At 48.2% G+C, this 14,729-nt stretch overlaps 1 protein-coding gene across 5 annotated transcripts in view; it reads left to right on the forward strand.

Moving 5' to 3' along the window:
* TXNRD2 (thioredoxin reductase 2) overlaps nucleotides 1–14,729 on the forward strand; it is a 72,684-nt gene that overhangs the window by 17,809 nt on the left and 40,146 nt on the right. For all 5 annotated transcript variants that reach the window (XM_030815829.1, XM_030815828.1, XM_003280362.4 and 2 more), the window contains exons 3-5: nucleotides 10,956–11,012; nucleotides 12,159–12,303; nucleotides 12,944–13,018. In XM_030815829.1, the coding sequence (XP_030671689.1) occupies nucleotides 10,956–11,012; nucleotides 12,159–12,303; nucleotides 12,944–13,018 (277 nt within the window). The remainder of the gene's footprint in view (nucleotides 1–10,955; nucleotides 11,013–12,158; nucleotides 12,304–12,943; nucleotides 13,019–14,729) is intronic.

Here is a 14,729-nt window from a genome sequence, read left to right on the forward strand (position 1 = left end):
TGATTTCCTGCACCCATTAACTCGTCATTTAGCATTAGGTGTATCTCCTAATGCTGTCCCTCCCCCCTCCCCCAACCCCACAACAGTCCCCGGAGTGTGATGTTCCCCTTCCTGTGTCCATGAGTTCTCATTGTTCAATTCCCACCTATGAGTGAGAACATGCGGTGTTTGGTTTTTTGTCCTTGCGATAGTTTACTGAGAATGATGTTTTCCAGTTTCATCCATGTCCCTACAAAGGACACGAACTCATCATTCTTTATGGCTGCATAGTATTCCATGGTGTATATGTGCCACATTTTCTTAATCCAGTCTATCGTTGTTGGACATTTGGGTTGGTTCCAACTCTTTGCTATTGTGAATAGTGCCGCAATAAACATACGTGTGCATGTGTCTTTATAGCAGCATGATTTATAGTCCTTTGGGTATATACCCAGTAATGGGATGGCTGGGTCAAATGGTATTTCTAGTTCGAGATCCCTGAGGAATCGCCACACTGACTTCCACAATGGTTGAACTAGTTTACAGTCCCACCAACAGTGTAAAAGTGTTCCTATTTCTCCACATCCTCTCCAGCACCTGTTGTTTCCTGATTTTTTAATGATGGCCATTCTAACTGGTGTGAGATGGTATCTCACTGTGGTTTTGATTTGCATTTCTCTGATGGCCAGTGATGATGAGCATTTCTTCATGTGTTTTCTGGCTGCATAAATGTCTTCTTTTGAGAAGTGTCTGTTCATGTCCTCTGCCCACTTTTTGATGGGGTTGTTTGTTTTTTTCTTGTAAATTTGTTTGAGTTCATTATAGATTCTGGATATTAGCCCTTTGTCAGATGAGTAGGTTGCAAAAATTTTCTCCCATTCTGTAGGTTGCCTGTTTATTCTGATGATAGTTTCTTTTGCTGTGCAGAAGCTCTTTAGTTTAATGAGATCCCATTTGTCAATTTTGGCTTTTGTTGCCATTGCTTTTGGTGTTTTAGACATGAAGTCCTTGCCCACGCCTATGTCCTGAATGGTATTGCCTAGGTTTTCTTGTAGGATTTTAATGGTTTTAGGTCTAACATATAAGTCTTTAATCCATCTTGAATTAATTTTTGTATAAGGTGTAAGGAAGGGATCCAGTTGCAGCTTTCTACATATGGCTAGCCAGTTTTCCCAGCACCATTTATTAAATAGGGAATCCTTTCCCCATTTCTTGTTTTTGTCAGGTTTGTCAAAGATCAGATAGTTGTAGCTATGCGGCATCATTTCTGAGGGCTCTGTTCTGTTCCATTGATCTATGTCTCTGTTGTGGTACCAGTACCATGCTGTTTTGGTTACTGTAGCCTTGTAGTATAGTTTAAAGTCAGGTAGCGTGATGCCTCCAGCTTTGTTCTTTTGGCTTAGGATTGACTTGGCGATGCGGGCTCTTTTTTGGTTCCATATGAACTTTAAAGTAGTTTTTTCCCATTCTGTGAAGAAAGTCATTGGTAGCTTGATGGGGATGGCATTGAATCTATAAATTACCTTGGGCAGTATGGCCATTTTCACGATATTGATTCTTCCAACCCATGAGCATGGAATGTTCTTCCATTTGTTTGTATCCTCTTTTATTTCATTGAGCAGTGGTTTGTAGTTCTCCTTGAAGAGGTCCTTCCCATCCCTTGTAAGTTGGATTCCTAGGTATTTTATTCTCTTTGAAGCAATTATGAATGGGAGTTCACTCATGATTTGGCTCTCTGTTTGTCTGTTATTGGTGTACAAGAATGCTTGTGATTTTTGTACATTAATTTTGTATCCTGAGACTTCGCTGAAGTTGCTAATCAGCTTAAGGAGATTTTGGGCTGAGACAATGGGGTTTTCTAGATATACAATCATGTCATCTGCAAACAGGGACAATTTGACTTCCTCTTTTCCTAATTGAATACCTTTTATTTCCTTCTCCTGCCTGATTGCTCTGGCCAGAACTTCCAGCACTATGTTGAACAGGAGCGGTGAGAGAGGGCATCCCTGTCTTGTGCCAGTTTTCAGAGGGAATGCTTCCAGTTTTTGCCCATTCAGTATGATATTGGCTGTGGGTTTGTCGTAGATAGCTCTTATTATTTTGAGATACGTCCCATCAATACCTAATTTATTGAGAGTTTTTAGCATGAAGGGTTGTTGAATTTTGTCAAAGGCCTTTTCTGCATCTATTGAGATAATCATGTGGTTTTTGTCTTTGGTTCTGTTTATATGTTGGATTACATTTATTGATTTGCGTATGTTGAACCAGCCTTGCATCCCAGGGATGAAGCCCACTTGATCATGGTGGATAAGCTTTTTGATGTGCTGCTGGATTCGGTTTGCCAGTATTTTATTGAGGATTTTTGCATCAATGTTCATCAAGGATATTGGTCTGAAATTCTCTTTTTTGGTTATGTCTCTGCCAGGTTTTGGTATCAGGACGATGCTGGCTTCATAAAATGTGTTAGGGAGGATTCCCTCTTTTTCTATCGATTGGAATAGTTTCAGAAGGAATGGTACCAGTTCCTCCTTGTACCTCTGGTAGAATTCGGCTGTGAATCCATCAGGTCCTGGACTCTTTTTGGTTGGTAAGCTATTGATTATTGCCACAATTTCAGAACCTGTTATTGGTCTATTCAGAGATTCAACTTCTTCCTGGTTTAGTCTTGGGAGGGTGTATTTGTCGAGGAATTTATCCATTTCTTCTAGATTTTCTAGTTTATTTGCATAGAGGTGTTTGTAGTATTCTCTGATGGTAGATTGTATTTCTGTGGGATCGGTGGTGATATCCCCTTTTTCGTTTTTTATTGCATCTATTTGATTCTTCTCTCTTTTCTTCTTTATTAGTCTTGCTAGCGGTCCATCAATTTTGTTAATCTTTTCAAAAAACCAGCTCCTGGATTCATTAATTTTTTGAAGGGTTTTTTGTGTCTCTATTTCCTTCAGTTCTGCTCTGATTTTAGTTATTTCTAGCCTTCTGCTAGCTTTTGAATGTGTTTGCTCTTGCTTTTCTAGTTCTTTTAATTGTGATGTTAGGGAGTCAATTTTGGATCTTTCCTGCTTTCTCTTGTGGGCATTTAGTGCTATAAATTTCCCTCTACACACTGCTTTGAATGTGTCCCAGAGATTCTGGTATGTTGTGTCTTTGTTCTCGTTGGTTTCAAAGAACATCTTTATTTCTGCCTTCATTTCATTATGTACCCAATAGTCATTCAGGAGCAGGTTGTTCAGTTTCCATGTAGTAGAGCGGTTTTGAGTGAGTTTCTTAATCCTGAGATCTAGTTTGATTGCACTGTGGTCTGAGAGACAGTTTGTTATAATTTCTGTTCTTTTACATTTGCTGAGGAGAGCTTTACTTCCAACTATGTGGTCAATTTTGGAATAGGTGTGGTGTGGTGCTGAAAAAAATGTATATTCTGTTGACTTGGGGTGGAGAGTTCTGTAGATGTCTATTAGGTCCACTTTATGTAGAGCTGAGTTCAATTCCTGGATATCCTTGTTAACTTTCTGTCTCGTTGATCTGTCTAATGCTGACAGTGGGGTGTTAAAATCTCCCATTATTATTGTGTGGGAGTTTAAGTCCCTTAGTAGGTCACTCAGGACTTGCTTTATGAATCTGGGTGCTCCTGTGTTGGGTGCATATATATTTAGGATAGTTAGCTCTTCTTGATGAATTGATCCCTTTACCATTATGTAATGGCCTTCTTTGTCTCTTTTGATCTTTGTTGGTTTAAAGTCTATTTTATCAGAGACTAGGATTGCAACCCCTGCCTTTTTTTGTTTTCCAGTTGCTTGATAGATCTTCCTCCATCCCTTTATTTTGAGTTTATGTGTGTCTCTGCATGTGAGATGGGTTTCCTAATACAGCACACTGATGGGTCCTGACTCCTTATCCAGTTTGCCAGTCTGTGTCTTTTGATTGGAGCATTTAGCCCATTTACATTTAACGTTAATATTGTTATGTGTGAATCTGATCCTGTCATTATGATGTTAGTTGGTTATTTTGCTCGTTAGTTGCTATAGTTTCTTCCTAGTCTCGATGGTCTTTACAATTTGGCATGTTTTTGCAGTGGCTGGTACCGGTTGTTCCTTTCCATGTTTAGTGCTTCCTTCAGGAGCTCTTTTAGGGCAGGCCTGGTGGTGACAAAATCACTCAGCGTTTGCTTGTCTGTAAAGTGTTTTATTTCTCCTTCACTTATGAAGCTTAGTTTGGCGGGATAGGAGATTCTGGGTTGAAAATTCTTTTCTTTAAGAATGTTGAATATCGGCCCCCACTCTCTTCTGGCTTGTAGAGTTTCTGCTGAGAGATCAGCTGTTAGTCTGATGGGCTTCCCTTTGTGGGTAACCCGACCTTTCTCTCTGGCTGCCCTTAACACTTTTTCTTTCATTTCAACTTTGGTGAATCTGACAATAATGTGTCTTGGAGTTGCCCTTCTCGAGGAGTATCTTTGTGGCGTTCTCTGTATTTCCTGAATCTGAATGCTGGCCTGCCTTGCTAGATTGGGGAAGTTCTCCTGGATAATATCTTGCAGAGTGTTTTCCAACTTGGTTCCATTCTCCCCATCATTTTCAGGTACACCAATCAGACGTAGGTTTGGTCTTTTCACATAGTCCCAAATTTCTTGGAGGCTTTGTTCATTTCTTTTTATCCTTTTTTCTCTAAACTTCCCTTCTCTCTTCATTTCATTCATTTCATCTTCCATCAGCGATACCCTTTCTTCCAGTTGATCACATCTGCTACTGAGGCTTCTGCAATCTTCGCGTAGTTCTCGAAACTTGGCTTTCAGCTCCATCGGCTCCTTGAAGCCCTTCTCTCCATTGGTTATTCTAGTTATCCATTCTTCTAATTTTTTTTCAAAGTTTTTAACTTCTTTGCTGTTGTTTTGAATTTCCTCTCGTAGTTTGATCGTCTGAAGCCTTCTTCTCTCAACTCATCAAAGTCATCCTCCATCCAGCTTTGTTCCGTTGCTGGTGAGGAACTGCGTTCCTTTGGAGGAGGAGAGGTGCTCTGTTTTTTAGAGTTTCCAGTTTTTTTGGTCTGTTTTTTCCCCATCTTTGTGGTTTTATCTACTTTTTGTCTTTGATGATGGTGATGTACAGATGGGTTTTTGGTGTGGATGTCCTTTCTGTTTGTTAGTTTTCCTTCTACCAGACAGGACCCTCAGCTGCAGGTCTGTTGGAGTTTACTAGAGGTGCACTCCAGACCCTGTTTGGCTGGGTGTCAGCAGCGGTGGCTGCAGAACAGCGGATTTTCGTGAGACCACAAATTCAGCTGTCTGATAGTTCCTCTGAAAGTTTTGTCTCAGAGAAATACCGGGTTGAATGAGGTGTCAGTCTGTCCCTACTGGGGGGTGCCTCCCAGTTAGGCTGCTCAGGGGTGAGGGACCCACTTTAGGAGGCAGTCTGACCGTTCTCAGATCTCCAGCTGCGTGCTGGGAGAACCACTACTCTCTTCAAAGCTGTCAGTCAGACAGGGACATTTAAGTCTGTGGAAGTTCTTGCAGAGTTTTTGTTTGTCTGTGCCCTGCCCCCAGAGGTGGAGCCTACAGAGGCAGGCAGGCCTCCTTGAGCTGTGGTGGGCTCCACCCAGTTCGAGCTTCCTGGCTGCTTTGTTTACCTAAGCAAGCCTGGGCAATGGCGGGCGCCCCTCCCCCAGCCTCGCTGCCGCCTCGCAGCTTGATCTCAGACTGCTGTGCTAGCAATTAGCGAGACTCCGTGGGCATAGGACCCTCCGAGCCAGGTGCGGGACACAATCTCCTAGTGTGCCGTTTTCCAGGCCCGTTGGAAAAGCGCAGTTAGGGTGGGACTGCCCCGATATTCCAGGTGCCGTCTGCTTCCCCTTTCTTTGACTAGGAAAGGGAACTCCCTGACCCCTTGCGCTTCCCGAGTGAGTCAATGCCTCGCCCTGCTTCGGCTCGCGCACAGTGCGCTTCACCGACTGTCCTGCACCCACTGTTAGGCACTCCCTAGTGAGATGAAACCAGTACCTCAAGCAGAAATGCAGAAATCACCCGTCTTCTGTGTCGCTGGGGGCTGGGAGGCTGGAGACCCAGAGCTGTTCCTATTCGGCCATCTTGGCTCCACCCTCCGAAATAAAAGCCAATTTTTTATTTTTAGAAAATTCAAGTCTATCCTGACCTACCGCCCCCCCCCAAAGTCTGGATACAAGCTGACCACCCGCCCAAAAAGCATTTTTAAAAAAAAAAATCAAGTCTACCCAAATGACCTACACTTGGACCCACGAACCAGGTACCCAAGCTACCAGGCAAGGCAGCTGCAGTTGTACCACTCACAGGTCCACAAGATTTGAAAAAAAAAAAAAAAAAAAAAAGCCTCAGGGGTTTCAGTGAATGCTGTGTTAACTTTTTTTTTTTGAGACATAGTTTCACTCTTGTTGCCCAGGCTGGAGTGCAGTGGTGCCATCTCGGCTCACTGCAACCTCTGCCTCCTGGGTTCAAGCAATTCTCCTGCCTCAGCCTCCCGAGTAGCTGGGATTACAGGCACCCACCACCACACCTGGCTAATTTTGTATTTTTAGTAGAGACAAGATTTCACTATGTTGGTCAGGCTGGTCTCGAACTCCTGACCTCAGGTGATCTGCCCGCCTCGGCCTCCCAAAGTGCTGGGATTACAGGTGTCAGTTACCACACCCAGTCTGCTGTGTTAACTTCTATATGTCAGATGTTTGACGTGACCGAGTTCAAGGCTGATACAGCCCAGAGCCAGGACAGGTTGAGAGCTGCCCATTTTTAGGGCCTCAGACTTCCTACTGGGAGCATCGAGATCCCTTCTGAACAGAGGTTTGGAGAAGGTGGGTCATTTGGAGAGAAGTGACCTAAACTGTCCTAGCTGAAGGAATCTATCCTTGAAACTCATCATCGAAGGAATTCAAAAAGAGAAAAGGGAAAGGAAAAAAAATAGTTTTAAATTTTAAAGAGTGGGCATGTGGGAGAGGGGGTGGAGATAGTTAACAGTTACAGGAAAACATTTCCAATTAATATGAGGAGGAATTTTATATTGGGAGAGTTCCCAAAATTAAATGGCCACTTGGGAAGGCAGTATATTCCCAGACAAAGGCACCAGGCATAGGTGAGCACTTGGTGAGGATGTTATGAAGGAGACTCAAACTTCAGGTAAGTAGGTAGAACAAATTGCATATAATATCCTTCCCGGCCGGGCATGGTGGCTCACGCCTGTAATCCCAGCACCTCGGAGGCCGAGGTGGGCGGATCATGAGATCAGGAGTTTAAGACCAGCCTGACCAACATAGTGAAACCCCATCTCTACTAAAAATAACAAAGAAATTGGCCGGGCATGGTGGTGCGCACCTGTAATCCCAGCTACTCAGGAGGTTGGGGCAGGAGAATCGCTTGAACCCAGGAGCTGGAGGTTGCAGTGAGCCAAGATCATGCCACCGCACTCCAGCCTGGGTGACAGAGCTAGACTCCATCTCAAAAAAAAAGAAAAAAAGATCCTTCCCACACCAAAAGTCTGTGGCTGTGAGAAGTAGCTACTATATAGTGCAAGTTGAGATGCATAAGAGGTTTATAAAACCACCCTGGAGTCGAAGGAGAGAGAACTTTTGGTAGGGAGTAAGTAGGTAAAAAGGGACCGAAAGGTCTGGGATCTTGAACACTGAAGGAGGAACAGTGTTCTGTGAGAAAGATTTGTTTTTAACATGTTAATTTCTTCAACAAACTATTCGAATACTTAATGTGGTCCAAGCTCTGGGCCAGGACCCGGAACAACAAAGACAAACCAGGACCAAAGCCCCTGACTCACGGAGTTCTGCAGTCTATAGTTACCGAGACAGACACATGAACAGATAGTTTATCATATGTGATAAGGTGGAGTTGGGGCACAGAAGTGAGTCATCTAAGCAAAGAAATAAAAATAAAAAAATATGGAATAGTTAGAATACCTGTTTTATTGATCATTTCTGCTAATTCTGACATCTGTGTCTGTTCCAAGTCAGTCTCCATTGACTGATATTTTTATGTCCCCTTTATAGGTGTATTTTCCTGCTTCTTTGTGTGACTGGTAATTTTTGGTTGAATGCCAGACACTTGAATTTACCTTGTTGGGTTCTGGGCATTTTTGTATTTATAGAAACACTATTTTTGAGCTCTGTTCTGGGATGCAGTTATGAAGAGTCAGTTTGATCCTTTTGGGTCTTCTGCAAAAGATTTGTTAGGTGGGTATGGAGCAGTGCCCAGTCTAGGGCTAATGATTCTCAACTACTGGGGCATGACCCAACGCCCCAGGAATTATATGCTTTTCCCAGTCCAGCTTCTGGGAACAGGCACTGTCCCCTGCCCTGTGTGGGCACTGTCCCTTCCAGTCCTTCCAGGTGGTTCTGTCTGGTCTCAGGTAGTTTCCCAAGACACATGCGCCGATCAGATCTCCCAGATTCCCTGGGCAGCCCCCTCCTCATTGTCTTCTATGCATGACCTCTGGCTGCCTCAGTCTCCCCCAGCTCTCAGCCCTCTCCTGTGCTGGACTCTCCCCATCTCCCCCAGCCTGCAGTGCTGGGTCCTGGAGACTCCCCAGGGCTCACCATGTTTGTTTCCTCTCTCTTAGGTCCTTTGTTGCCTGACATGGAGTACCTGAAAGCCTGTTGTTTCATGCATTTTACCTGGGTTTTGGGTTGCTTCAGGGGGAGGGTAAATCTGGGCCCTGCTGCTCCATCATGGTCAGATGTGGGAGTTACACACTGGCTTTTTTTTTTTTTTGAGGCAGGGTCTTGCTCTGTCACCTAGGCTGGAGTGCAGTGGCACAATCTTGGCTCACTGCAGCCTCCACCTCCTAAGCTCAAGCCATCCTCCCACCTTAGCCTCCTGAACAGCTGGGACTACAGGTGCATGCCACCACACCCGGCTAATTTTTGTATTTTTTGTAGAGACAGTTTTGCTATATTGCCCAGGCTGGTCTCAAACTCCTGGACTCAAACAGTCTGCCTGCTGTGGCCTCCCAAAGTGTTGAGATTATAGGCGTGAGCCACTGCGCCTTGTGGACATCAGCTTTTTTTTTTTTTTTTTTTGAGACAGAGTCTCACTCTGTCACCCAGTCTGGAGTACAGTGGCACAATCACGGCTCACTGCAACCTCCGCTTCCTGGGTTCAAGCAATTTTCCTGCCTCAGCCTCATGAGTAAGTGGGACTACAGGCGCCTGCCACCATGCCCTGCTAATTTTTGTATTTTTAGTAGAGGTGGGGTTTCACCATGTTGGCCAGGCTGGTCTCGAACTCCTGACCTCGGGTGATCCGCCTCCCAAAGTGTTGGGATTACAGGCGTGAGCCACCACGCCTGGGTGACATTAGCTTTTTGAAGCATCCCCCTTGGCCTGAGCTTTTAAATTGAGCGTGGGAATCCCATTATTAATTCAGTGAGCAAAATGGATGTTTTTTTTTTTTTGTTTTTTTTTTTTGAGATGGAGTCTCACTTTGTCGCCCAGGCTGGAGTGCAGTGGTGTGATCTCAGCTCACTGCAAGCTCCACTTCCCGGGTTCACGCCATTCTCCCGCCTCAGCCTCCCGAGTAACTGGGACTACAGGCACCCGCCACCACGCCCAACTAATTTTGTTTTTGTATTTTTTAGTAGAGGCAGGGTTTCACCATGTTAGCCAGGATGGTCTCGATCTCCTGCCCTTGTGATCTGCCCACCTCGGCCTCCCAAAGTGCTGGGATTACAGGCATGAGCCACTGCACCCAGCCTAGCAAAATGGATTTTAAAAACGAACTCTTAACAAAACTTTGTTCTAGTCTTGCTTTCTAATAGCCATGAATCAAACACTTTCCTTGGCATTTTAGGGTTCACGAGATTTATGTGTGCACTGGGAGGCAGTCAAGTCCAAGGCCTGAAGTTTGCTGATGCAGTGCCCAAGCCCGGGCAAATGGAAGCTTGAAATTAGCCCTGGCTAATGTTTTTTTTTTTTTTTCTTTCTTTCTTTTTTGAGACAGAGTCTTGCTCTGTTGCCCAGGCTGGAGTGCAGTGGTGTGATCTCCGCTCACTGCAGCCTCTGCCTCTTGGGCTCAGATGATTCTTTTGCCTCAGCCTCCTGGGTAGCTGGGGCTATAGGCTTGCACCACCACACCTGGCCAATTTTTTTCATTTTTATTTTTAGTGGAGACACGTTTTACCATGTTGGCCAGGCTGGTCTTGAACTCCTGACCACAAGTGATACACCTACCTCAGCCTCCCAAAGTGCTGGGATAACAGGTGTGAGCCACCATGCCCGGTCTTGGCTAATGGTTTCTGAGTTGGCCCCAGAACCTGTGGCCCTGGGTGGCCCCGCTGATGGCTGGGAGGGCAACTGGGTGGCTCTGCAGCAGGAAGTATGGTTTGCAGTCAGATCTCGGCTCCTGTTCTGGGGCTGGCCCACCCTGGGGCTGCTGCATCACTTCTCCTGAGCTTTGGTGTCCTGGTCCTGAGAGTGAGGCAGCGAATACCCACCTAGGGGGCTCCGGCTGGGATGGGAAGGGACAAGGGAGAGCCTCTGAGTCAGGAGCCATTCCTGGTGAGTGGCTACCTGGGGGATGCCACCCAGGGATGCTTGGGTGGGCACTGGGCTTATGGTGAACGTGAATGTGCAGGGGCAGGTGGGGCTGATGCCAGCACTGTGAGGGGTGGATGGTACAATGGCTGCGGGCCCTGAGAGGTCTGCCTGTGGGCAGCGCAGCTGGGTAAGCAGTGGCAGAAAGAGGCTGAAAGACTCAATGCAGAGCCAGCAGGCAGCGCAGCTCAGCAGGCCAGAGCGCAGAGGCAGATCAGGGGTCCCTAGCATCGCGCAGCTCAGCGGGCCAGAGCGCAGAGGCGGATCAGGGGTCCCTAGCATTACGCAGCTCAGCCACTGTGTGGGCAGCCGCAGGCCCAGGCCCTGCCCACGCTCTTCTGGACCTCACAAGCCCCGAGGAGTGCCTGTTCTTGAGTCCTGAGCCAGCTCCCCATGCTCACCTGCTGCTCTCCTTATCCTTCCAGCCGCTCAGCTGGGAAGGAAGGTGGCCGTGGTGGACTACGTGGAACCTTCTCCCCAAGGTAGGCAGTACCCTATGGGAGCCGGGTGTCCTGGGGAAGGAGGTGGGAGGTGGGCCCAGTTCTGTACAGAGGGCAGCTGACACCAAAGTCCTTCAGCCCTGCTGTCCATGGTCTCTGGACAGTGTCCTGTTTCATTCATCATTACTTTAAAGTTCTTCATCATTATCGAAAATGACTCTGGCCAGGTGCAGTGGCTCACGCCTGTACTCACAGTACTTTTGGAAGCCAAGGCAGGCCTTGATCACTTGAGCCCAGGAGTTCGAGGCTGCAGTGAGCTATGATTGCACCACTGCACTCCAGCCTGGGCGACAGAGTGAGAACTTATCTCTAAATTTTTTTTTTTTAATTGAGAAAGTCTCGCTCTGTCGCCCAGGCTGGAGTGCAGTGGTGCGATCTCGGCTCACTGCCAACCTCTGCCACCCGGGTTCAAGTGATTCTTGTGCCTCAGCCTCCTGAGTAGCTGGGACTACAGGCATGTGCCACCATGCCCAGCTAATTTTTGTATTTTTAGTAGAGACAGGGTTTCACCATGTTGGCCAGACTGTTTTTGAACTCCTGACCTCAGGTGATCCACCTGCCTTGGCCTCTCAAAGTGCTGGGATTACAGGTGTGAGCCACCACACTCAGCCTAAAAATTTTTTTTTAATTAAAAATAAAAATAGGCCGGGCACGGTGGCTCACACGTGTAATCCCAGCACTTTGGGAGGCCAAGGCGGGTGGATCACCTGAGGTCGGGAGTTCAAGACCAGCCTGACCAACATGGAGAAATCCCATCTCTACTAAAAATACAAAATTAGCCAGGCATGGTGGCGCATGCCTATAATCCCAGCTACTCAGGAGGCTGAGGCAGGAGAATAGCTTGAACCCGGGAGGCGGAGGTTGGGGTGAACCGAGATTGCACCATTACACTCCAGCCTGGGTAACAAGAGCAAAACTCCATCTCAAATAAATAAATAAATAAATGATAATTTTAAAAAACTTTTCATTTTTGAGTATAGTTATAGAGAGCAGATTCGTGTGGCATGTCAGCTGGGCTCTGTTAGAGTTACAAAGCAACTTAAAGGAATTCCAAACACTCTAGAAGAACAGGGAAGCCTCCAGCCGTCACCTGAACATAAATTCAAGTGTGCTCTTCCCACGTCCCAGGCACTCGGTGGGGCCTCGGCGGCACCTGCGTCAATGTGGGCTGCATCCCCAAGAAGCTGATGCACCAGGCGGCACTGCTGGGAGGCCTGATCCAAGATGCCCCTCACTATGGCTGGGAGGTGGCCCAGCCTGTGCCACATGACTGGTAAGGACCTGGTGCCGTGGCATTCCAGTGCTTTTCTTCTACTCTTGGGTGGAAGAGGAAGAGGAGGCTTATCCTCCATGAACCCTCATGGGGAGTGCGCTGTAGGATGGGTTTCTCAGCCAGGGGCGACTCCACGCTGTCTGCCTCAGACATTTGGGAATGTCTGGAGACAGTTTTGGTTGTCACTGGGGAAGGGTTTGCTCCCCTTTGCGGGGAGCCCAGGGATGCTACAGCCATGCACAGCACAGCCCCACCAAGAACAGTGCATCTCCAAGGCCAGGAGTGCGGGTGGGAGGCCTCTTCAGCTGAGCTCTTTGGGAGAGGACCACGTGGCCCAGCCACACCCACAGTGGCTCAGATAGGCCTCTGCCTGCAGTGGGTAGCCTTTGGGGCACAGAGCAGCTGCATCTGGAGAGCCGTGGGTCAGAGCCCCTGTTTTCTGTGAGTCCAAAGGTCCGCAGCCCTGAGCCTGGGACAGGCGGTGGCACGTAGGGATGGATGTCATGTTTTGCCACCTTTAAAAGCACTCTTGTTTTTTGATATTTCTATGAATGTACCATTTGAATCTAATAGTCCATTGTGAGGCCCTGCAGCTAACACTTGTGTTGTGGCTTTTACATTTTGTTTTGTATCTTCACAGGAGGAAGATGGCAGAAGCTGTTCAAAACCACGTGAAATCCCTGAACTGGGGCCACCGTGTCCAGCTTCAGGACAGGTACTGAAGCTCTCTCTAGGAGTGGGCCACCCTCTGGGCTTTCTCTCGGGTGTTCCGTGCCTGAACACATGCTTACTTACTGTGCAGAGCATGCTCTGGCAGGCTCTGGGGGTTCACATCCTGCTCATGGGTGGGGATGAGGACAAGGGGCAGATGGGAGTGACTGCAGGGGGAGGGGAGTCTGCCCTTTGCTGCTGAGCAGAGCCTGGAGGTGCTGTCAAGGAATGAGTGAGGCCACACTGGCAGAATGGCCAGAGCCCAGGGCTGCACAGGGAGGAAGCGCTTGGGGCTGGGAGGCCTCAGGCCAGAGAGCGTGGACGTGGCTGGGCCTGGGGCTGATACGTGGTGACGGCCATCCCAGTGGCAAGCCCCCACCCCGTGAACCCCCTTCTTACTGCACACCTCCAGCTCCTTGGGTGTGGGTGCAGGGGCCTGGTGCTTTCCGCTGGAGTAAATGTCCCTACTTGGTCACTGTTCTTGTCAGCCCCTGGGGGATCTCCGGCACAGAGGCCGACGCTCCCCCGGCCTGCAACCTTCTCCTGGGGCTCAGCTGCCAGCACAGCAGATGCCTGAAACTGGTACCGCCTCTGGCCCAGCCTTTCTCCCGGGGCTGTGGAGGGGACAGTGGTCCTGCACAGGTCTGGTGGCTCTCCTCATGCACCATTTGCTTGGCCCCAGGGCAGGTTTTCCTGGGGCTTCACAGCAGGCAGCAGTTTTGTGCCCACTAAATCTAGGAAAGTGGAGCCAGGAAGCCAACTGCTTGCCCTCCACCTGGGCCTCACGAGCTCTCCCCTATCCAGGGAGCTAAGCCACACTGTGTTGTGGCGTTTCTGTGTTTCTTTGTGGGGCTCTGTATCCCCTGGTACAGTTTCCTGGGGGCAGCAGGCTCTGCCCTCCTTCCTCCCTGCCCTGGGCAGCTCCTGGGCGGGCACCAAACAGGCCCAGCCCACTGCCTGCTCCGGAGTCATCTGCAGAAGGAGGCTGGGGTGCACTTGGGCTGTTTCTGCTTTTTCACTCTTCTGAAAAGTGCTGCCATGAGCATTGCCCGGCTGTGTCCCACGGCTGCTTCCTGGCTGTCGAGGTGATTGAAGGACTCTTGCTGTAGGAACTTCACGCAGCTCAGACAGCCCATAGAGGCGCAGGCTTGCCAGTGGGGAGAAGGCAGGCTCAAGCAGGAGGCGGAGCCTTCCCAGAACCCTTGCTGCAGCACGGTCCTTTTGTCATTAGAAAGTGCTGGTCGGGTGCAGTGACTCATGCCTGTAATCCTAGCACTTTGGGAGGCTGAGGTGGGAGGATCACTTGAGCCCAGGAGTTGGAGACCAGCCTGAGCAACATAGTTTTGTTGCTACATCCCTACAAAAAATAAAATGAACTGGCCAGGTGTGGTTGCCCATGCCTATAGTTCCAGTTACTTGAGATGAGGCTGCCGTGAGCTATGATCGTGCCACTGCACTGCAGCCTGGGTGACAGAGTGAGAGGATGTCTTAAAAAAAAAAAAAAAAAAGGGTGGGGCGCGGTGGCTCATGCCTGTAATCCTAGCACTTTGGGAGGCTGAGGTGGGTGGATCACTTGAGGTCATCCTGGCCAACATGGCGAAACCCCATCTCTACTAAAAATACAAAAATTAGCCAGGTGTGGTGGCGCAAGCCTGTAATCCCAGCTTCTCAGGAGGCTCAGGCAAGAGCTGAGGCAAGAGAATGGCTTGAACCCA

This window comes from Nomascus leucogenys, chromosome 7b (genome assembly GCF_006542625.1).
Source record: "Nomascus leucogenys isolate Asia chromosome 7b, Asia_NLE_v1, whole genome shotgun sequence".
In the NCBI taxonomy this organism is placed as follows: Eukaryota; Metazoa; Chordata; class Mammalia; order Primates; family Hylobatidae; genus Nomascus; species Nomascus leucogenys.